At 40.5% G+C, this 25,626-nt stretch overlaps 1 protein-coding gene across 2 annotated transcripts in view; it reads right to left on the reverse strand.

Moving 5' to 3' along the window:
• The window catches only part of ANKAR (ankyrin and armadillo repeat containing), a 468,018-nt gene that overhangs the window by 122,631 nt on the left and 319,761 nt on the right, over positions 1 to 25,626 (reverse strand). For both annotated transcript variants that reach the window (XM_075829926.1, XM_075829927.1), the window contains exons 16-17: positions 5,947 to 6,108; positions 2,340 to 2,446 (exon numbers count right to left, since the gene is read on the reverse strand). In XM_075829926.1, coding sequence (XP_075686041.1) covers positions 2,340 to 2,446; positions 5,947 to 6,108 — 269 coding nt within the window. The remainder of the gene's footprint in view (positions 1 to 2,339; positions 2,447 to 5,946; positions 6,109 to 25,626) is intronic.

Genomic DNA, 25,626 nt, shown 5'->3' on the forward strand with positions numbered 1-25,626 from the left:
GCATTGTCCCACAATTGCAGGGCTCAGAAGTCAAATAGTAAAACAAACCCCCAAGTAGTGACACCCATATTGGAAACTTCACCCCTTAGGACATTTTAAGGGGTGTTAGTGAGCATTTTGACCCCACAGGTGATTCTACATTAGAAATTAGTGCCCAGCGGATTGTGCAAAGTGAAAATTGCAATTTTCCACTGATATGCCAATTTAGTGCACAATATGTTGTGCCTAGTTAGTTTAGTTTAGTTGTGCCACTGAAGACAAATATCTCAAACTGTTAAGCCAGTTCTCCCGGGTATGGCGATGCCATATATGTGGACGTAAACTGCAGTTTGGGCACGCTGCAGGTTTCAGAAGGAAGGGGGCGACATTTGGCTTTTGGGGTGTAGATTTTGCTTGGCAGTTGTTCTGTTTGGGGTTTTGCTGGTATTTCAGTTTATAATGTGGGGGCATATGTAAGCTGTGCGGAGAACATCAGGGCATAATAAGAGGGTATAATAATGCGGTAAATAAATAATAACCCGCATATGTGTAGCTACTGCGCACTGATAAATGGTGCCCAATCTTATCCGCTTTTGGAACACTCTGTATATTTTTTGTCTCCATATTCTGAGAGCCAGAACTTTATTTTTTCTCCACTGGAGCTGTGTGAGGGCTTATTTTTTTTTGCGGGACAATCTGTAGTTTTCATTGGTACTATTTTGGGTTACACGCAATTTTTTTATCACTTTTTATTCAATTTCTTTGGCAAACAAGGTGACAAATAACCAGCAATTCTGATGTTTTTTTTGTTGTTTTTTTTTACAGTTTTTACCGTGCGCTATAAATGACATTTTACTTTATTCTGGGGGTCGGTATGATTATGGCGATACCATATGTATATAATTTTTTATGTTTTACAGCGTTTGCACAAAAAAATAATCCCTTTTTTGAAAAATAATAAATTTTTTGCGTCCCCATATTCTGAGAGGCATACATTTTTATTTTTTGTGTTGACAAAGCTGTGTAAGGACTTGTTTTTTGCGGGACAGGATGTAGTTTTTGTTGGTACTATTTTGGGGTACGTGCGACTTTTTGATCACTTTTTATTCTATACTTTAGAAGGGATGGTGACCAAAAAAAATAGCGATTCTGGCATTTTTTTTTATTTATTTTTTTGCGGTGTTCACCGTGCGGGAAAAATAACATTATAGTTTTATTGTTTGGGTTGTTACGAACGCGGCGATACCAAATATGTGTACTTTAACGGTTTCATTTTTTTTCCTATAATAAAAGAATTATTATAGGAAAAAAGGCACTTTATTTTTTTGTCCCACTAGGGGACTTGAAGACCTGCACCTTTCATCTTTATTCTAATACATTGCACTACCCACATAATGCAATGCATTAGAGCTATTCAGCTATTCACTGACAGCAAGCCGATTAGGCTCCGCTTCTGGGTGGGGCCTAATAGGCTTCTATATGTGGCAGACCAGGAAGCCACTGTTGGCCTCCGGTTGCCATTGTAACAATCGGCATCCGTGCGACCACGTCGCAGTGATCCCGGTTTCCTGGAAACAACTAAGATGCCGCGATCGCTTTTGATAGCGGCATCTAAGGTGTTAACGGCAGGGAGTGGAGCTAGATCCGTTCCCTGCCGTTACAGCAGGATGTCAGCTGTAACATACAGCTGACATCCTTCGGCTGTTGGCGCAGGCTCAGCTTGTGAGCCCGCCAACATATTTAATCTGCGGCCGGAAGCCTTTTAAGCCCTGCCTCTGGGCGGGGCATAACAGGCCGCCGTACTTGGCAGACAGGGGGCCATTGTTAGGCCTCCAGTTGCAAACAGCCGATTGGCTAGCGTGGCTACCCGGCTCTTTTAGCCCGGTAACCATGCTGCAATACAATGATTGGTCAGTCAGTAGTGAGTGACCAATCACAGCGATCGCTGGCGGCGCCGCGATTGTTCCCCCGATGAGTTACAGTGACTATCGGCTGTCTGTGACAGCTGATGTCACTGTTCTGTCACCATGTGTTTTAACATGGTGACAGAAAATCACCATGACGTAACACTGCCTCATTGTGCCTTAATGCAGGGCAAACCATGACGTACAGTTGCGTCAAGGGGTTAAAATATGGATTTCTATATTACAAATAAACAGACAAATAATTCTCACACTGTTATAATTCAAATTCTTGATATTGTACAATATAAACCAGTAAGATCCCCCACATAAAATATTGATAATCATATTGTGCATTTGAAAATTACATAACATACTGTATACGTGAATATTGATTGCCCCAAGTTATAAGCAAGGCCATAATCACTGAGAATTTGATGTACATTAGGATGTGCGTACCTTAATTTTGAAAGTACTGTGGGTTTTGAGAAGGTGAATGAGAGTTGTTAGTGCGTGCTCTTCAACTATTTTTGCCTGGGTAACCGGATTATTCGTAAGGGCTACACCTGTTAAAAAAAAAAACAACAAACATGAGCAAAACATACATTTAGGCCACTGCACATGGCTGTATTCGGTATATGAATGATAATATACATGATCAAAAAGCACAAGAAGATGATTAAAGGCGAAAAATCCCTGTGGTAATTATGCCCCATATCTATACTAATAGATATGGGAGGTCAGATACAAAGGATTCAAAGAGCTAAACTGTGAGTCACTTTTTGAGAAGGATCTGGGTGTAATTGTAGATCAGAGACTAAATAACAGCATGCAATGTCAATCAGCTGCTTCTAAGGCCAGCAAGATATTGTTGTATATTAAAAAAAGGCATGGACTCGCGGGACAGGGATGTAATATTACCACTTTACAAAGCATTAGTGAGGCCTCATCTAGAATATGCAGTTCAGTTCTGGGCTCCAGTTCATAGAAAGGATGCCCTGGAGTTGGAAAAAATACAAAGAAGAGCAACGAAACTAATAATGGGCATGAAGAATCTAAGTTATGAGGAAAGATTAAAATAATGAAACCTATTTAGCCTTGAAAAGAGACGACTAAGGGGGGACATGATTAACTTATATAAATATATGAATGAAACATACAAAAAATATGGTGAAATCCTGTTCCATGTAAAATCCCCTCAAAAGACAAGGGGGCACTCCCTCCATCTAGAGAAAAAAAGGTTCAATCTGCAGAGGCGACAAGCCTTCTTTACTGTGAGAACTGTGAATCTATGGAATAGTCTACCGCAGGAGCTGGTCACAGCAGGGACAGTAGATGGCTTTAAAAAAGGCTCAGATCATTTCCTCGAACAAAAAAATATCAGTTTCTAGGTCTATGTCAATGTCAATGTATAGAACTCTTGTTTGAAAGTTAATCCAGTCGGATTAAACATTCCTCTGGAATAATAGGGGTAAAACAAAGTTCTATAATTTCTCCCATCCCTTCCCTTTCTCCCATTACTTGGTAGGACTTGATGGACGTCTGTCTTTTTTCGACCATTCTCTCTTATGTACCGTAACTATGTAACCATTTCTTACATGAAAATATAAGTTATATGTGCTATACTCTCCAATAAGCTAAGCTTCTTAACCAAAAGGAGTACATAAGGATTGTGATTATGTAAAATATATCTGGTTATTAGTAGGAAAGGGCAATAGAGAAAATCAAATAAGCTTAAAAAAATCAAATATTGCACAATGAATTACTCATTTACTTAATAATTAGAATCATATAAATATGCAAGATATATCAATAAAACTAAAATACCTATAATTGATCAACACCAAAAGCAATACTAAATGAGGACGGTAAAATTAATAATAATAATAATAATAATAAATAAACTGTTTCTTTAATAAAGTAAAGTTCCTTTAACCGGTTCAGGACCACACTATTTTGAGCCTTCAGGTCCAGACACTGTTTAGCCTTTTTTAGCACACATTAGTTAAATGGCTAGAACTTAAAAATATATTTTTATTATTATGGTTTGTCCCTCAAAGGTCAGAAAAGACCTTTGGGGACTTTTTCTTTCTTTTTTTCTTTTACACCATGTATTCCCTCTGTAACTGGGGCTGCGCTATCAGCCATATTATAGTGTCACTATTATTGAAACTATATTATCACAATTAGGGCTGTCCTGGGTCTAGTTAGACCCAGCAGCAGCCTTCTTACTAATGGGATCTTGACGATCATATGCTGCTGCCTCTATTCTGTACACAGTGCTCATTGAGATATACTATTGTGCAGGTTTTAAGGACCTGGACAGCCCACCGTATATATATACAATGGGCGATCCTAAATCAGTTAAAGATAATGGGTGAGACTGTGCCTCAATTTCTTTTGTATTTCAGACACTTTTTGGACCTTCCTTGCCAGTTTTGAAAGGTGTCTAGAAAAGGGAGCTCAGTGAAATCTTTAGGATGACTAATTCTTTCACAAATGTTTGTAAAGGCAGACTGATTTGCTGGGTGCTTGATTTTATACACGTGGCAATGGGACTGGATGACACACAAAAAAGTGGCAGGTGGGCTCACACAATTTGATCAAAATTTGCGATAAGAACCTGACATTGGTAGGTAAACATATCAGTAATGCAAATTAATCTAAATACAGTGCATTAGGTAGTCTTAGTGTGTGCAGAGTGCTGTTCTATTGATTTTTTCTTTTGACTGAATGAAACAGCTGAATTAATGATTAAACCCTTCACGTACCAGGACGTGCCGGTACGTCCTGGTGCAGGGGGAGAAGTATGGAGCGCACTTCATATACTGCCGGTGTCAGCGTATGGAGTATACAGAACATTATTCAGTAGAATCCTGACTAGTTTATTACATTCCTTAGGCTCACAGTTTATCGATATATGTATGCGATTTGTAATCCATTGATTCATCATATATGGAATGCTTTTTATTTGTGTAAGTCCATTTCTGTTGTATCTGCACAGTGCAAGTCAGTCACACACACTTTTGGGCGCTACCTCTGTACCCTATATATTCTTTTTTTTTCAATTGTCTGAGGAAGGGAAAATATTCCAAAAAATGTTATATTCATGCTTAAACCCAGTGCCGGATTATGTGAATTCCTACTGGAAGAAATGGCCTATGGAGTTCCGTGATTTTTTTGCCAGCCTCATTTGACTTGTGAGTGTCTGGACAAGCTCCCCCTCTGTGACCATTTGTCAAGTGCTACTTTAAAGGAGCACTCCACTTTTTTTTTTATTTCCCCCTCCATTTGTACATTGGTGTTTCAGTGAGGTGCTGTACGCAGAAATACTTACCGATCTGTGCATCACATTGTTTTCGGGTCCAGTGCCGCCCACATGATTACATTCTGACCTGTACTGGAATCACTGTGCTTTTGAAAAAACCGGAACACAGGCTCTCAATGCATACCTATAGGAACCAGAACGAGGCTCCATAGGAATGCATTGACAGCCTTAGTTCCGGCTTTCTAAAAAGCAGTGATTCCAAACCAGATCAGAATGAAGATCACGTGGGCGGCGCTGGACCAAAAAACGACCTGATGCATGAATGGGTAAGTATTTCTGCCCCAGCACCCCACTGAATCACCAATGTACAAATTGTTCCTTAAAGTTGCGCAGATAGCACAACTATATAAGGTGAGTATGTTTGATCAGCAACTTATCTTTTCACACTGGTCTGTACATAATTACCCTATATAGCGCAGTATCCATATTTTTTTTAGACTCTTCCACTACTGCATTCGTCATATTGAATACATGGAAATTGGATTTATGTCAGATCCCAACAAAATCGTCTGGATCTGCCAACAAATATCACATATCTATTGCCAACTTTAGTATTATGCCTAAAATATAGCACAAGCGGTGAGCGTGGTACTACTGGGTCAGCTTTTACTCAGCATTTTACCAACTCAAACATTATTCATCTATGAAGTGCTTGTTTTTTTATGGTCTCTAGCCACATGTATGGAAAGACAAATATTCAGAAACTTGTTTATTTAAAAGTAGAATTTAAAAGCATACCAATACACATTGTTCCTAAGGCTTTGATAATACTAAGAAGTGTTCTCTCTGCTATTCGGGAACTTCTCAACAATCGTACTAAACAGCCAATGCCATTGCCTTCACATAGTTCATCCTGGTGATGTTTGCTATCCTTGCAAAGGGCTATTACTGCCTGAGCACCTGTAAAGTAAAAATATTTTCAGATTATTTTAAGGAAACATTCAGGATAAAGTTACACATTCGAAGAATAATATAGGTACCCCATTATTTAAATAAAAATAGTGGAACACAATTAAAATGTTGAGTTTTCAGTTATACTAGAACTTTGTCTCCTAGATGGAAGAAATAAGCACAAATTATGATTCCTAAATGCTCCCTACACCACATAGAGGCCATAAAAAAAATAAATCTATGAATTCAGGTCAAAAAGTGCTGTAAATTAACCTTTTCAGGACCAACGCTCAATAATCTATTTTGGAATATTTTTTCTTATTTCATAATCTATTAAAATGTTTTATTTTCTTTAAAAAAAAATAAAATAAAATATATATATATATATATATATATATATATATATATTGGTCTTATTGCATCAAACAGGAACCACTATCTTTTATGTATGGTGGCATCATTGTCAAGGAAAAATTGACACAATTTTCTTTAAAAAATGTAAAGTTTACTTGGTTCTTTCCCTTTGTACACTAATGTAGTTGGTATAACAAATTACATTTTCCAAATAAAATAATCCTCTATAATAATAAAAAATATGTACAGTTTGTCGCCTGACGTCAGGGTTGGGAGATTATATTTTGATGCCCGAGGCAGATAATGCAAATTGTTCCCCCCATTCCCCCAGAATCAATTAAAATCGACTTTACTCGTTAATAAAAGAAATTTAAACACATTTTAAAAGCAAATTTATTTAAACAAAAACACAATAAATGAACATAATAAATCTGAATAGCAAATTAATATTATAAATGTTTACATCCAAAGCAAAAATTGCTCAGCAGATATTAAGTTGTCAGACGAAAGAAAAAAACTATTATTTTGCATTTGTAAAATATAAAAACTTGCTAACATACTTTTGTTTTCAAATCTGCAGGTTTCAGTCCCCGTCGAATTGACCCGGAAGTTTGGCGCTGCTGTTGTTGCGGTGACACGTCGTCACAGTCTCCAGGGACAAGGAGCTTCCCCCTCCTCTCTGTGTGTCGATGACGAGAATAAAGGGGCTGGCTTAGCTGATAAATTGAGCCAGTCAGCCAGCCCCTTCATGCATGTCATCGACACACAGTGAGGAGGGGGAGTTCCTTGCCCTTGGAGCCTGTGACAACACTCAATGGTGGTTGGGTAGAGCATGGGACAACACATATAAGCTCCAAACAAGACACGCAGAGTCCTGCGTTCAGCACTAGCAGAACCTCAAAAGTACTGTATGTGTAATAAATACACCAACAGTCTCGAAGCTTGATAGATGACGTCAAAGTTCTACATATAACACTGTAATCAGTGTATCTTTCACAGCTCCACTACTCCACCACTTGCTGTCAGAAACAAGTCCTCACCACTCTTGCTTCCTCCTATGTTGGCGCCCACATCGATAACGCTCAATCTACTCTAAAGCACCGGTCTGCGCCTTGACCAAAAATTCTTAAAATGAACACATTGGAATCTGGAGAACTGGAAATCAGCCAGAATCCTTCACAGTGAGAAATTTGAATGAGAAAAAACGAGAACAACTACTGGGCGGAATCCGTATAACAGATGACTTTGCACTTTTATATGGTGGAACTTACAAGAAAAACTTTGGTTAAAGTGCATGTCATCTTACATGGTGATAAAATACAGGATCAAAATCATACTAGTTTTGCCCAATCTGACTTTATCAGGGGTACCTTTAGATTAACATAACGTTTGCTCATGATAATAATATTACATTGTTACCAAAGTCAGTGTAGCGTCCATGGCCGCGGGCCGTCGGGTTTACTCACCTCCCGACGCCCGCAGCCATGGATCTGTGAGCGTTGGTTCTCATCTCCTTTCTAGGAGACGCCAGCGCTCACTTCCGCTCCGGTCCGCTGTGTCCCGTAGGGTGCGCTCGCACGCTTGTGCCCGCTCTTAAAGGGCCAGCGCGCGCACATGAAAACAATCATCATCATCAACTCACATGATTTCCTAGACTATAAGAAGGCCTCTGCGTTGTTAGTGTATCCAAAATCTGTCTTGCAAATGGTCCCTTAGTGTTTCCCGTTCCAGTTGTTACCCGTGCCCTGTTACCTGTTCCTGTATCCCGTGCAGTGTTCTTGTTCCTGTGCCTACTAGTGTTGGAGTCGTGTCTAATGCACCTGCTGTCATTTGCCACTTCTAGTGTCTTCGGCCACGTCCAGTGTCTTCTGCCACGTCCAGTGTCGTCTGCCACGTCCAGTGTCGTCTGCCACGTCCAGTGTCGTCTGCCACGTCTTGTACAGTCTGCCACGTCTTGTACAGTCCGCCACGTCTGGAGCAACCTGCTGCACCTACCTCCATCCATGCTGAAGCCACAGCCACTGTCTGGACTAGTTCAGGCACCCGTGTGTTACGAACTGCTATGGACTTTTGTATAGACTGTGAGTAGGTCAGCTGCCTTTACGCTACGGCGGAGCAGCCTAGTGGGTCCACATACCCTGTGATCGTGACAGTCAGCACCAGTAGACATGGAGACAGTTAATGAGTTACCCCTAAAACCTCGGCCTGTTACACATGAGACTATGCAGGTTCAAGTTCTCATCAAGCCGGATCATCAAGACGTTATTCATTTCCAACTGATTGCTTCTCCAAAGTTTTCAGTTATTTTGGGAATTCTTCTCACAATCCATTCATTAACCCCTTTCCGCTATGTGACGTAATTGTCAGTTTGCGTTAACAGGGCAACGCCTGTGACAGACTAACTATTACGTCATGTGGTTAACAGGCACCTGTGTCTCCAGACACAGGTTTAGAGCAGTGATAGCTGCTGTCCCGGACAGCAGACTATCCCTGCTCAACGCTGAGGGACCCATCGCAGCAGTCCCTCAGCGGGAATCATCGCGACAGGTCAGTCATTACGGACTGACTGTCACCATGTTGGAGGGGGAGGATCGGACACCGGCAGAGTAATGATGTGTTTTAGAGCAGTGATAGCTGCTGTCCCGGACAGCCGACTATCACTGCTCAACGCTGAGGGACCCATCGCAGTGGTCTCTTAGCAGCGATCATCGCGGCAGGTCAGTTATTACTGACTGACTATCGCCATGTTGGAGGCGGCGATTGGGCCTCAGGGGAAGTGGAGACAAGTGATTGGCTGCTATCATGGACAGCAACCAATCACTATACATCACCGAGCGACCAGACTGGTCCCTCATCTGCAATTGTTATGATTGGTCTGTCTGTCATGACAGACCAATCATATTACACTGGAGGCCATTTTCATTATAACCCCGCCCTGTATCCCTCATTGCAGTTGTTGAGAGGGAGCAGAGTGGTTCTGTCAAGAGCTATTGCATATATACAGTACTATATCTATCTATCTACAACTACCTCCATCCTCCACCCTTTACCCCTGATCACCATCCTAGTGATTACTTCCACTTTGCTGTGATTTTTGTTGCTGCTGTTGATCAGTAACTGAATAAGTTGCTGATCACTGCTCAAAACCCTTGCTACAGGGTTTTTTTTCTTTTACTTTACTTGTAAACCTCTGGGACGAGTACTGCTGTTCTGTGTTCTGATCAGTGACTTAGTGGTCACTAATCGCTTAATACAAGCCTTGCTCTAGCACTTTTTTTCATTTGTTAAAATTAAAAAAAATATATATATATATATATTATATACAGTGAAGGAAATAAGTATTTGATCCCTTGCTGATTTTGTAAGTTTGCCCACTGTCAAAGACATGAACAGTCTAGAATTTTTAGGCTAGGTTAATTTTACCAGTGAGAGATAGATTATATAAAAAAAAAAGAAAAAAAAGAAAATCACAGTCAAAATTATATATATTTATTTGCATTGTGCACAGAGAAATAAGTATTTGATCCCTTTGGCAAACAAGACTTAATACTTGGTGGCAAAACCCTTGTTGGCAAGCACAGCAGTCAGACGTTTTTTGTAGTTGATGATGAAGTTTACACACATGTTAGATGGAATTTTGGCCCACTCCTCTTTGCAGATCATCTGTAAATCATGAAGATTTCGAGGCTGTCGCTTGGCAACTCGGATCTTCAGCTCCCTCCATAAGTTTTCGATGGGATTAAGGTCTGGAGACTGGCTAGGCCACTCCATGACCTTAATGTGCTTCTTTTTGAGCCACTCCTTTGTTGCCTTGGCTGTATGTTTCGGGTCATTGTCGTGCTGGAAGGCCCAGCCACGAGCCATTTTTAATGTCCTGGTGGAGGGAAGGAGGTTGTCACTCAGGATTTGATGGTACATGGTTTCATCCATTCTCCCATTGATGCGGTGAAGTAGTCTTGTGCCCTTAGCAGAGAAACACCCCCAAAACATAATGTTTCCACCTCCATGCTTGACAGTGGGGACGGTGTTCTTTGGGTCATAGGCAGCATTTCTCTTCCTCCAAACACGGCGAGTTGAGTTAATGCCAAAGAGCTAAATTTTAGTCTCATCTGACCACAGCACCTTCTCCCAATCACTCTCAGAATCATCCAGATGTTCATTTGCAAACTTCAGACGGGCCTGTACATGTGCCTTCTTGAGCAGGGGGACCTTGCGGGCACTGCAAGATTTTAATCCATTACGGCGTAATGTGTTACCAATGGTTTTCTTGGTGACTGTGGTCCCAGCTGCCTTGAGATCATTAACAAGTTCCCCCTGTGTAGTTTTCGGCTGAGCTCTCACCTTCCTCAGGATCAAGGATACCCCACGAGGTGAGATTTTGCATGGAGCCCCAGATCGATGTCGATTGACAGCCATTTTGTATGTCTTCAATTTTCTTACTATTGCACCAACAGTTGTCTCCTTCTCACCCAGCGTCTTACTTATGGTTTTGTAGCCCATTCCAGCCTTGTGCAGGTCTATGATCTTGTCCCTGACATCCTTAGAAAGCTCTTTGGTCTTGCCCATGTTGTAGAGGTTAGAGTAAGACTGGTTAATTGAGTCTGTGGACAGGAGTCTTTTATACAGGTGACCATTTAAGACAGCTGTCTTTAATGCAGGCACCAAGTTGATTTGGAGCGTGTAACTGGTCTGGAGGAGGCTGAACTCTTAATGGTTGGTAGGGGATCAAATACTCATTTCTCTGTGCACAATGCAAATAACTATATATAATTTTGACTATGTGATTTTCAGTTTTTTTTTTTTTTTTAATATAATCTCTCAGTGGTAAAATTAACCTAGCCTAAAAATTCTAGACTGTTCATGTCTTTGACAGTGGGCAAACTTAAAACATCAGCAAGGGATCAAATACTTATTTCCTTCACTGTATAAATATATATATATATATATATATATATATATATATATATATATATATATATATATATATATATATATACACGCGGTTTAGTTAGGTAGGTTTTGCTAGTGAAGCAAACTTGCCTTCTGCGACCCCTGGCGGATCAGTGACATCGCCATAACCGATTGCCTAATACAAGCCTTGCTCTAGGTTTTTTCTGAGCACTTGTTTTTTTTCTATTGTTATAAAAAAACAAAAAAAAAAACAATACATTTTTAAAGAAATATAAAGCTTAAAAAAACAAAAAACAAACAGTGTTTAGTTAGGTAGGTTTTTGCACAACATACCTATCTGTTAAAGAGCATAGTGGCCCGTACAGTATTTATGGCTGAGGAGGCATATTCCATTATTGCTTCGGACTCCGGGAGTGACCCACAAGCCCACTTTTATCTCTCCTCTTCCTCATCAAGTGAGGATGAGGAACCGCCAAGAAGTCGCCCCCGGTCGTCTACTACACCAGCCCCTGAGAGTAATAACCCCATGTGGACCCCAATCCCCGAGAACTGCGAGCCCCAGGTCCCTGAGTTTACGGGCACCCCAGGGATTCAATTTGAAATGGCAGGGTTACAGGAAATAGACTTTTTTAAAGTTTATTTTACTGTCGAATGTATGGACCTAATGGTGACCCAAACTAAATTATATGCCCAACAGTTTATTTCGCCCAGAATGCCTCATCTAGTTACACCAAGCCCAACAGGTGGACCCCTGTAGACACCATGGAAATGAGGAAGTTCTGGGGTATTGTGCTCAGTATTGGGCTTCAAAAAAGCCATCCATAAGAACATACTGGAGCACAGATATACTGTACCACACCCCAATGTACCACATGGCGGTAGCCAGGACGTGTTTTGAGACAATTCTCAGATTTTTGCATTACTGCGATAATGCACATTGCCCACCCCAAAGTGACCCGAGCTTTGACCGCCTATTTAAAATTAGACCCCTATTAGACCATTTCAGTGCCAAATTTGCCCAGGTATACAACCCCAAGAAGTGCATTGCTGTTGACGAGTCCCTAGTTAATTTTAAAGGGAGGCTTCGATTCCGCCAGTACCTGCCGAATAAGAGGGCAACGTATGGCGTGAAGATGTACAAGCTGTGCGAAAGTACATCAGGGTACACTTACAAATTAAAAATATATGAAGGGAAGGACACCACTATTCATTCCTCAGAATGCCCCCCCTTGATGGGAGTTAACAGCAAGATAGTGTGGAATCTGGTGCATCCACTGCTGGACAAGGGCTACCACCTCTACCTGGATAATTACTATACCAGCATACTACTTTTCAAGAGTCTCGCTTCCAGAAGTACAGTGGCATGCGGCACAGTTCGCAAGTACCAGAAAAGCCTCCCTAATCGCTGCTCGGGCAAAAACTCAGAAGAGGTGAGAGTAGGGCACCATGCAGCGACAATCTATTGTGTGTCAAGTATAAGGACAAGAGGGATGTCCATATATTGACAACAATACATGGCCATGGCAGCACCCCCGTCCTTGTACGAGGTACCAGTACAGAGACCCTCAAACCCAATTGCATTCTTGACTACAATAAATACATGGGAGGGGTTGATCTCTCAGATCAAGTGCTGCAGCCATACAATGCCATGTGGAAATCAAGGGTGTGGTACAAGAAGCTGGCAGTGCACATCATGCAAACCGAATTGTATAATGCTTACGTGCTATTCAGATCTTCAGGCCAGCGGGGAACTTTCCTGGAATTTCAAGAGGTGGTAATAAAGTCCCTTATATTTGAAGATCAGGAAGGTGAGGGACCCAGTACTTCTGGAAGCGAGGCCACACGCATTGTACCGGGGCAACATTTCCCCAGTGAAGTTCCCCAAACTGGCAAGAAGGGAAAGAGCCAAAAACGGTGCAAGGTATGCATTAAAAACGGCATAAGAAAAAATACAATCTATCAGTGCAACACATGCCCCGAGAAGCCAGGACTGTGCATGAAGGAGTGTTTTAAAATATACCTTACGTCTCTAAAATTCTGATCTTGTTGTTGAACCGCCTTTTAGAATTTACCCTGATGTACTTCGCACAGCCACAGTAATATTATGCCGCATGCCACTCTTTCCCTTCTTAGCACTGCCGTGTGCTCAAGCCATACCCGGCAAGACTAGCTGAACACATATCAATCCTGCAGACGTTGCCATGACTAAAATTTAATCCAGGACTTTCTCCCAAAATTTTATCCAAACTTTCTAATAAAATTTCTTCTTAGCCCTGGTGTGTGTCTAGGCCATATCCGGAAAGACCAGCTGAACACAGCTGCACATATTTTAGTCCTGTATTCCTGTGGCTGATCAGTGACTTTCATCCAAACTATCCAGATTTCCAACTTTATCCAAATTTTATGCAAAGTTATATAAACTTTTCAATATAAATTTTATACAAATTTTTATACTAAAAACCATTCCAGCAAAATCTAAGCACCAAAAGCCAAATGGTGCTCCTTCCCTTGCCTGTGCCCAGCCAGCAGATAATGGTGACATGTGGGGTATTGCAGTACTCGGGAGAACCTGCGTAAAAAATTATGATGGGAGTATCTCCAATAATACAAACTGGGCACAATATATTGGGCACTGAAATGACATAATTGTGAAAAATGTGTACTTTTTCATTCTTTGCACCAAATTCTGGAAAACTCATGTGCGGTCAAAATACTCTCTACACCCCTAGATAAATTCCTTGAGAGGTGTAGTTTCCAAAATGGAGTCACTTCTTGGGGGTTTCCACTGTAGTGGTACCTCAGGGGCTCTACAAACACAACATGGTGCTTATAAAATATTCCAGCAAAATCTGTGCTCAAAAGCCAAATGGTGCTCCTTCCCTTCTGAGCTCCGTCGTGTGCCCACAGCATTTTAGGAACACATATGGGGTATTTCCGTACTCTGGAGAAGTTGCTTTACAAATGTTGGGGGGCTTTTTTTATTTTATTCCTTGAGTTAATTTTTTTTTTTTTTTAGCTAAAACGACATCTTATTGGAAAAAATTTAGATTTTCCATTTTCATGTCCAAATTCTAATAAAATCTATGACGCACCTGTGGGGTCAAAATTCACACTACACCCCTAGATTAATTCCTCAAGGGGTGTAGTTTCCAAAATGTTTTTTTTGGGATGTTTCCTTTGTGTTGGTATCACAAGACCGCTTCAAACCTGAAGATATAATCTAATAAAAAGGAGTCCCCAAAATCCACTAGGTGCTCTTTTGCTTCTGAGGCCTGTGCTTCAGTATATCACCACACTAGGGCCACATGTGGGATATTTCTAAAAGCTGCAGAATCTTGGAAATAAATATTGAGTTTCTCTGGTAAAACCTTCTGTGTTACAGAAAAAAAAAAAAGGATTAAAAATGAATTTCTGGGAAAAAAATTACATTTGTACATTTCAGCCCTACTTTGCTTTAATTCTTGTGAAACGCCTAAAGGGTTAAGAAACTTTCTAAATGCGGTTTTGAATACTTTGAGGGGTGCAGTTTTTAAAATGGGGTGACTTATTGGGGTTATTATTGTATGGGCCTCACAAAGCCACTTCAGAACTGAAGTGGTCCTTGTAAAAATGGGCTTCTGACATTTTCTTGAAAATATGAGAAATTGCTGCTAAAGTTCTAAGCCTTGTAACGTCCTAGAAAAATAAAAGGATGTTCAAAAAACGATGATAATCTAAAGTAGACATATGGGATATGTTAATTAGCAACTATTTGGTGTGGTATTACTATCTGTCTTACAAGCAGATACATTTAAATTGAGGAAAATGCACATTTTTGCAATTTTTCGCTAAATTTTGCTGTTTTTCACTTTTAAATACTGAATGTATTGACCAAATGTTATCACTAACTTAAAGTCCAATGTGTCATGAGAAAACAATCTCAGAATCGCTTGTATAGGTAGAAGCATTCCAAATTTATTACCACATAAAGGGACACGTCAGATTTGAAAAATGGGGCTGCTTCCTGAACAAGCCAACTAGTCTATGTCCTTATTTATTTATTTTAGTTACTTACATACGCAGCGCTGTACAGAGGTCATCTTTTACTGTCCCCATTGGGGCTCACAATCTAAATTCCCTATTGGGGAAAACCCTCGCAAACACAGGGAGAACATACAAACTCCATGCAGATGTTGTCCTTAGTTGGATTTGAACCCAGGACCCCAGCGCTGCAAGGCCATCATGCTGTCCTTAAGGGGTTAATTTCATAACACATAAATTTTTGCTTTGAGTATTGTGAGCTAAATTGTCTGCGTAAACCTACTTCTTCACTACCTGAGAGCACTTCAATTTCTGAACTTTCTGAATTTCTGAAATTTCTAACTTTCTTCTCATAATATTAAGACTTTCAGGATGTCTTAATGGATGCCTCCATTTTTGTTCTTGCACTCCTCCCATTCTGCCCTGGCTGATTTTAATTAGTTTAGTGCTGGTTCCTACCATCCCCAGATGTAATTGTAGGCTTAGTCCCAGTTCTGGATGTATGTGCCGAGTAGGTCCCCACCTTACAGAGGTCGCCTTGTGGTGGCAGGTGGGAAAACACTTTTTGTGCAAAAGGTGCATTAAGAACCTCCCTATTTGTAAGTAGATTTAGCATGTAATGCATATTTACTTATATTTAGTGGCTTAGGTGGCATTAGTGTTTGCAGTTTGCGGTCGCCATTTCTTTTTCTGCTATGATTAAGAGAATGAACATAAGCCACATCATTTAAAATGATTGCCCAATAGAACAGTTACCCAAAGCTAACATACCCTTTGGAGATGTGTGCACATTTCTGAACCACAACTAAAAGCCTTACAGGAATATTTGGATGAGAAATTAAAAAAAGGCTTTATCCAGCCATATATTTCCTGTTGAAGCATCTTTGTTCATTGCTGAAAAGAAAATTTCCACATTACATCCCTGCATTGCCTATAGGGTACTTAATAATGTCACAGTTAAAAATGAATATCCTCTCCCTTTAATTCCAGAATTATTTGTACGGCAAAAATATTTACTAAGCTTGATCTAGGAGGAGCATATAACATAGTTTGAATCTGTCGTGGAGATCAATAGAAGACTACCTTCAGCGAACGGTATGGACACTTTGATTATCTTGCAATGTCTTGTGGACTTTTGCAATGCCCAGCCACTTTACTGCATTTTACCTATGTGGTTTCCAGGAACGTATTGGATCATTTTGTAATAGCCTGCCTGGATGATATCTTATTTTTTCAAACAAACAATCTTGAGGAGCATCACAAACATATCTGCACTGTACTACAACATCTTCGAGAACATTGCTTATACCTTTACCTTGAAAAAATCCTGGCTGTAAGGACACCGGGATGAATGGTGCTTTACTTGTGTATAACACTACTGATTCTCAAGCCCTATTAAATTAGGTCAACTGAAAAGTAATACTCCTGAGCCTTAGTGAATATTAGATGCACTCAGGGGGGGATTCAGCCCACTACTTCTATAGATGTTCCCAGAAGTGCAGAAATTTTTTTATTATTACTATAATTTTTATTCAATAAAAAAGTTAATATCGTACATCTTTTAAATTCTGTCAGACCCCACCCCCAGAAGGCTTCAGAAAATGGAAAAAAAAAAAAAAAAGAAAAGAAAGAAGAAGTAATATGCATCAATCAATCTGTCTTGGGCAGATTATAACTTTCATCACAGTCAAGCTAAGATTGCTCGCCTCTATTTAATTTAGTCAGACATATGAGCAAAAATCTATTTATCCCATATTTAATGGAATTTAACCTGTTGATTCTGGGATTGGTAAATGCTTTTTTTCAAACCATATATTACAAGATACCCGATTTTTCTAATACAAAAAGGGAGGCATCTGCAGAGATATCCAGTACTGCATTAACATCACTCTGGCTATCATTGGCAACCTCAGAGTCACTGTTTTGTCATTTCTGCAGATCTTAGGGCTGCTTAAATCTCCTAGAATATACAATTAGAAATCCTTCGAAATTTTTAACTCATATGTATGATTAATCTCATTCATGATAGTTTCCCAATAACGCCACCATTTTGGATATCTCCAATATAAGTTTATAAGATTTGAATTGCAAGAAAAACACTTTACACATTCTAAGTTCGATTTGAGGCCCATTAATGCCAATCTACTAGAGGAATAGTGTAGTCTGTTCAGTATTAACCATTGAGCAGTCCTATGTGAAAAATTATAGTAACGGACGTTTACCATCCCCCAATCTGTTGAAGTATCTGAAACCATTTCTTTGTTCCATTTGATCTGCCTAGAAGCCCATTTACACGTATAAAAATTCGTATTAAAAGTTTATTTATCCTAGAGAGACAACCTCTGACCGCCCCTCCAGTATGAACAAACCCAAGGAATCTAGAATCAAAAACCTCCATATATTCTAAAATGTCAAAACTTTTAAGTCTTCCTTCCACAAAAAGTTGTGTAATCAATTTCATTTTTCTTTTTATAAAAATACCATGGGAGATGAGAATTGTTCCATATTGGAGTATATTTAGTTGTGGACGTTATGCCCTCAATCTCTTTAATCGCTTGTCAAACTCTATATATTTGAACAGCTAATGAATACTTTTTTTTAGGGGGCTCTGATTAATTGGCCTGATTAGAGCTCAACCAATCCATCAAACTTAGGATCTCTACAAAGATTAACAAGATAAAGGAAGGCAGTGGAGCAGGAATCGGGCGAAAAACAGCCACCATCTGGCTTGGCGAGGATTTAATCGTTGTGCAGACTGTAGGTACGTGAGATTCTTGTGATCCGTATAAAATGATGATAGGATGCATAGCGCCCTCCAGCAAGTGTCTCGACTCCTCTAATGCCAACTTGATGGCCAGCAACTCCCGATCCGCAATGAAGTAGTTGCACTTGGCAGGAGAGAATAATTTGGAAAAGAAGCCACAAGCCACCAACTTTGAAACAGCAGTGCTCCAGCACCAACGAAAGACGCATCCACCTCCAGAAAGAACTGTCGAGACGCGTCAGGATGATGAAGAACTGATGCGGAGGTGAAAGCCCTCTGGAGACTGGTAAATGCTGACTCTGCCTCCGGAAGCCAAACCTTGGTGTTCAAACCCTTTTTAGTGAAAGCAGAGTTTCGAGCAATTCAGAGACGAGAAGTTTGGGATAAATTACTGGTAGAAGTTTGTGAATCCCCAAAATTTTGAAAAACCGAGCAACAGCCCCAAATGTTACTGTGGTCCTAGTGACAAATATATCAAATCAACCAAAGAAAGGAAAAAATAAATAATGTCACGACCATGTATTTGAAAAGATACAAAAAATATATACTTTATTAATGTTACTTGAACATACACATGAATACGGCTAAAAACACAGAGTAAAACAACCCTCGCAGGATAAAAGTGGAATCAGAACGCTGAGGCAGCGGATGAACCAGATGGTAACACGGTATCAGGATCAACCAAATACAAAAGTGTATGCAGAGTAATTTTAAACAGGTGAAATGTATAACATGATGCACAGATTAGTATTAAATATTCATCAATATAAGCACATAGGAGTGAATCAAAATGTAGCATAGACCAAAATATATACACACACCTGTAAGAGACAACGGTAGCTAGGAGACCAAGACTGGGAGCACCGCTGCTGACCCGACGCGCGTTTCACAGAGGTTGTATAGACCGAAGGCCCTGTGGACTTGGCCACACTAAGACGGACTTCACCTTCTCTGGATCCATCCTGAGTCCACAATCGGAGAGAATGTAGCCCAGGAAGGGCAGAGAGTTCCTTTCGAACACACATTTTTCGAGTTTAAAATATAGGCGATTCCCCCTTAACAGCAACAGGACTTGGCGAACATGCTTCCGATGTGTCGTTAGATCGGGGGAGTAGATCAGGATGTCAACCAGATAGACCACCAGACAGACATATAGCAGATCCCGGAAGATGTAATTGACAAATTCCTGGAACACAGCTGGAGCGTTACACAGTCCAAAGCGCATCACCAGATATTCGTAGTGACCGTCTCAGGTGTTGAATGCAGTTTTCTACTAGTCACCTTCACGGATATGGATCAAGTTATAAGCCCCGCATAGATCCAGCTCTGTAAGCACCTTGGCCCCTTGATTTCTTTCATAGAGCTCTGAGATGAGCGGTAAGGGGTACTTGTTTTTGACCATGATTTGGTTCAATTCTCGATAATCGATACATGGACGAAGAGAAGCATCTTCAATGATGGACAACATAGGATCAGGCAACGATAGTCCATTCTCAGAGGCAACAGCCAGGGGTGTCACCAGAGCAACCGTGGGCAGATGGAGACGATCCACTAGATCCTGCTGAATAAAATTTGCAGCTGCTCCGGAATCCAGATAGGCAGAGGCTGGGTGTAATCTCTCTCCAGAGACAATGGTTACTGGAATGGATAATTTGGGAGAAGATTTGACCTTTGGCATAGTTCCACCTAGAGTTGGCTGGAGTTTCCCAGCTTTTGTGGACATTGACGCACAAAATGGCCTCAATACAGACACAAACCTGAAGAGCGTCTGTGCGGTTTCTCCTGATCGGATAATTTGATTCTGTTCACTTGCATTGGCTCTTCAGGTGGAACAACTGGAGAAGGCAGCAGGGGTCTCTGGAACGAAGGTGGTCTCTTCCGGAAAACCACCTGAGCACATTCCTGGATCCCCATGTCAACCTGGGTCACCAACAGGATAAGGGCATCCAAGGTAGAAGGGAGATAGCGAGCTGCAAGCTTACCTTTGATGTGTGTTGACAGTCCTTGCCAAGAAGTCACCACCAAGGCCTCATTATTCCACCCCAGCTCAGCCGCCAGTGTATGGAAGGAGATGACATACTCTCCTACCATCAATTCCCCTTGCTTGAGGGTTAGCAGAGAGGCAGCTGCAGAGGATGTTCAACCCGGTTCCTCGAACACTGTATAAAAAGTCTCTAGAAACAATGATAGATCCGAGAATTCCAGGCCCTCACGTTCCAAGATGGGGTTTGCCCATGTCTCTTCAGAGGGGAAGAGATGAGCATCTAATCTAAAGTGGATCATACCTTAAGTAATGAAGCCTCTACAGGCCCTAGGATCCCTGTTGAAGCAAGGCTGTAGAGTCAGCGAAATTGTAGATCCAGGGCAGGTTGGAGGGGTAACAGGTAGTGGAACAGTAGCAGCATCCAGAGGAGGTGCAGTAGGATGATCCAAACAAGTGATGATTGAATTTACTGCCTGTAGGAGCTGATCCTGGCATTCACGCAGGTTATGTATGTCCGTTTGCATCACCTGAAAGGATCCATGGTCTGATCGTACTGTCACGACCCTGGGGTATGTGAACTCACTAGGCCACTCCGCCGTAGCAGAGAGGCAGCTGGCCAAACATCAGTCTATGCAAAGTCTTTAGCAAAAGAGTACCTGTAAGGCAAGTGGAAGGGCAGAGTCCTTTTTATAGTCCAGGGTGATATGGGGATCGGTTAGGTAACTTTTTACATGTGCGTGCCCTGGCCCTTTAAGGCCGGGGATGTGTATGCGCGCACCCTACAAGACAGTCCAGAGCAGGACGGCCGCGTGTGCTGGCGTCTGAGGAGGGAGACGCTGGCAAGAAGCCAGAGGTCTGCGGTAGCGGCCATTGGAAGGTGAGGAACGACGGCAGTCCACAACCGCGGCCATTAAACTACAGTCATTTGTGTTCACCCACAACTATTTTATCTTTGGTAGTCAGTTTTTAACCACCCATGGCAGCTGCTGAGGAAAGTCTGTGTGCCCCCAGTTATGCAAATATTTAACTGGAATGGTGGGAAGATACAATTGTATTCAACAAGACAAATGAAAATTGGACCATTAAGAATTCAATCTGGTTGTCTTTCATTAAACTTCTGAGAATTCACTGGAGATAAAATTCAAACCTTTGTGAATGTTCCAATGATAATCAGATAGGGTCAAAGTTCACTTTTCTAATTCATGATCTGAGCATCAACTTTCTACATATTACGATTGATAAACTTGATAACAGGGAACTGGTAACCAAACTACATTATAGAAAAACAGTGACCAATAGCTTACTCGATTGGGCCAGCCAATACCCATTCTCTTTAAAATGTGGTATAAAATGAAGACAAAGTACCTGAGAGCAAGAAACAACGAATAAAAAAAAAAACACATCTGATAATCGTAGGCAGAGATTTTTGGAAACGGGCTATCCACAGGAGATCATCAGGAAGGTGTTTAATATAGCAAGATCACAGAGAAGAAGATACCTTGCTGGTCTTGCAGTATAAGTACAATGTCATTGCGACATTCCATAACAAACATTGTGAGATTAACCCCTTCCCTCTTTGGCCACTTTTGACCTTCCTGACAGCCTCATTTTTCAAATCTGACATGTTTCAATTTATGTGGTAATAACTTCGGAATGCTTTTACCCATCCAAGCGATTCTGAGATTGTTTTCTCATGACACATTGGACTTTATGTTACTGGCAAAATTTGCTCAATATGTTCAGTATTTAATTGTGAAAAACCCCAAAATTTAGTGAAAAATTGCAAAAATTTGCATTTTTCTCAACTTAAATGTATGTGCTTGTAAGACAGGCAGTTATAACACACAAAATTGTTGCTAACTAACATCCCCCATATGTCTACTTTAGATTGGCATCGTTTTTTGAACATCCTTTTATTTTTCTAGGACGTTACAAGGCTTTGAACTTTAGCAGCAATTTCTCACATTTTCAAGAATATTTCAAAAGGCTATTTTTACAGCTGTGAAGTGGCTTTGAGGGCCTTATATATTAGAAACCCCCAAAAAGTCACCCCATTTTAAAAACTTCACCCCTCAAAGTATTCAAAACAGCATTTAGAAAATTTCTTAACATTTTAAACTTTTCACAGGAATTAAAGCAATGTAGGGGTGAAATTTACAAATGTCATATTTTTTTGCAGAAATAAATTTTTAATCCAATTTTCTTTATTACAGAGAAAGTTTTACCAGAGAAATGTAACTCAATATTTATTGCCCAGGTTCTGCAGTTTTAGGAAATATCCCACATGTGGCCGTAGCGTGCTTATAGACTGAAGCACCGGCCTCAGAATCAAAGTAGCACCTAGTGGATTTTGGGGCCTTATTTTTATTTGAATATATTTTAGGCACCATGTTAGGTTTGAAGGGCTCTTGCGGTGCCAGAACAGTGGAAATCCCCCAAAAGTGATCCCATTTGGGAAACTGCATACCTCATAGAAATTATCTAGGGGTATAGTGAGCATTTTGACCGCACAGGTTTTTTACAGAAATTATTGGAATTAGGCCGTGAAAATTAAAATCGACATTTTTCAAAGAAAATGTGTGTTTAGCTATTTTTTTCTAATTTCCACAAGGACTGAAGGAGAAAAAGCACCACAAAATTTCTAAAGCAATTTCTCCCGAGTAAAACAGCACCGCACATGTGGTAATAAACGGCTGTTTGGACACACGGCAGGGCTTAGAAGGAATGGCGCACCATTTGGCTTTTGGAGTTCACATTTAGCAGGAATGGTTTGCGGAGGCCATGTCACATTTACAAAGCCCCTGAGGGGACAAAACAGTGGAAACCCCCCACAAATTACCCCATTTTGGAAACTACACCCATTGAGGAAATTATCTAGGGGTATACTGAGCGTTTTGACCCCACAGGTTTTTGCAGAAATTATTGGAAGTAGGCCCTGAAAATAAAAATCTATATTTTTTTCAAAGAAAATGTAGGTTTAGCAAATTTTTTCTCTTTTCCACAAAGACTGAAGGAGAAAAAGCACCGCAAAATTTGTAAAGCAATTTCTCCCGAGTAAAACAGTACCCCACATGTCGTAATAAACGGCTGTTTGGACACACGGCAGGGCTTAGAATGGAAAGAGCGCTATTTGGCTTTTGGAGATCACATTTAGCAGGAATGGTTTGTGGAGGCAATGTCGCATTTGCAAAGTCCCTGAGGGGACAAAACAAATAAAACGCCCAAAAAGTGACACTAGTTAGGATACTACACCCCTTGAGGAATTCATCTAGGGGTGTAGTAAGCATTTTGACCCCATAGATGTTTCATAGAATTTATTAGAATTGGGCAGTGACAATAAAAACAATCCTTTTTCTTCAATAAGACAAAGCTTTAGCGCAAAATATTTTGTTTTCTCAACAAATAAAGGAAAAAAGAACCCAATATTTGTAAAGCAATTTCTCCCGAGTACGGCAATACCCCATATGTGGTCATAAACTGCTGTTTGGGCACACGGCAGGGCTCAGAAGGGAAGGAGCGCCATTTGGAGTGCAGATTTTGCTGGATTGGTTTCTGGGCGCCTGTGGGACCAAAACAGTGGAAACCCCCTAGAAGTGACCCCATTTTGGAAACTACACCCCTCAATGAATTTACCTAGTGGTGTAGTTGAGCATGTTAAGCCTGCAGGTGTTTTGTAGAAATTAGTGCGCACTCGATGTTGCAGAGTGAAAATGGGATTTTTTCCATAGATATGCCAATATGTGGTGCCCAGCTTGTGCCACCATAACAAGACAGCTCTCTAATTATTATGCGGTGTTTCCCGGTTTTAGAAACACCCTACATGTGGCCCTACTCTTTTGCCTGGACATTTGACCAGGCTCAGGAGTTAAAGAGTACCATGCGAAATTGAGGCTTAATTTGCCGATTTACAAAGTATTGGTTCACAATTGCAGAGGCTCTGATGTGAAATAATAAAAAGAAACCCCTGAGAAGTGACCCCATTTGGAAACTGCACCTATCAAGGCATTTATTAAGGGGTGTAGTGAGCATTTTTCACCCCACAGGTCTTTTCCATAAATGAATGCGCTGCGGATGGTGCAAATTAAAAATTGATATTTTTTCCTAGATATGCCATTTCAGTGGCAAATATGTCATGCCCAGCTTATGCCACTTGAGACACACACCCCAAAAATTGTTAAAAGGGTTCTCCCGGATAGGACGATGCCATATATGTGGAAGGAAACTTCTGTTTGGGCACACTGTAGGGCTCAGATGCGAGAGAGCGCCATTTGGCTTTTGGAGAGCGGATTTTGCTTGGTAGTAGATTTGTTTGAGTATTACTGGTGTTTCCATTTATAATGTGGGGGGTACATGTAAGCTGGGCAGAGTACATCAGGGGCATAGTCAGGTGGTATAATAATGGGGTAAAAAACCAATAAAATAATCCATAGATGTGTGTTACGCTGTGAAGCAATCCTTTCTGCATAGGCCGGAGTCGCCCTGATAAATGGCGTCCTTTCTTATGCCTCTTTTGGTCCACACTCCGTACCTTTGCAGTTTGGGGAATTTTGCTGGGAAAGTGTTGTCCTGGTATAATACGGGCACCCACGCTTCCAGCAGATATGTTTGGGCCCTCCCCTTCCTGGTTCCCTAATTTTAGGTCCTTGATAAATCGCCTCCTGAAACAGAAGAAATGTTCCCCTGAGGCACAACTGCATATTTTTTATTTCCTGACTTATTGGAGCCATAACTAATTTTATTTTTTCATAGACGTAGTGGTATGAGGGCTATTTTTTTGCGGGATGAGCTGCAGCGATTATTGGTACCATTTTGGGATACATGCGACTTTTTGATCACCTTTTATCCTATTTTTTGGGAGGCCAGGTAAACAAAAAAACGCAATTCTGGCACAGCTTTTTTAGTTTTTGTCATACAGCGTTCACCATGCGTTATAAATTACATGTTAACTTTATTCTGCGGGTCAGTACGATTCCGGCGATACCTAATTTATAGAACTTTTTTATGTTTTACAACTTTTTGCACAATAAAATTAGTTTTGTAAAAAGAATGTATTTTTTCAGTCGCCAAGTTGTGAGAACCATAACTTTTAAATTTTTTTGTCGACGGAGCTATATGAGGGCTTGTTTTTTGTGAGACAAGCTATAGTTTTAATAGGTACCATTTTTGGATAAGTGCGACTTTTTGATCACTTTTTATTCCAATATTTGTAGGGCAAAGTGACCAAAAAACAGAAACTCTGGTATAGTTTTTTAAGGTTTTTTTTACGCTGTTCACCGCGTGCAATAAATAAGATAATATTTTGATACCTTAGGTCGTTACGGTCGCGGCGATACCAAATACGCATGGTTTATTTATTTTTTCAATAATAAAAGGACTTGATAAGGGAAAAAGGGCGATTGTGTTTTATTTTATTAATTGAAACTTTTATTGTTTTCACACTTTTTTTATACTTTTTTTTACACTTTTTTTCAAGTCCCACTAAGGGACTTGAAGT

Source organism: Rhinoderma darwinii, chromosome 6 (genome assembly GCF_050947455.1).
Source record: "Rhinoderma darwinii isolate aRhiDar2 chromosome 6, aRhiDar2.hap1, whole genome shotgun sequence".
Lineage (NCBI taxonomy): Eukaryota > Metazoa > Chordata > Amphibia > Anura > Rhinodermatidae > Rhinoderma > Rhinoderma darwinii.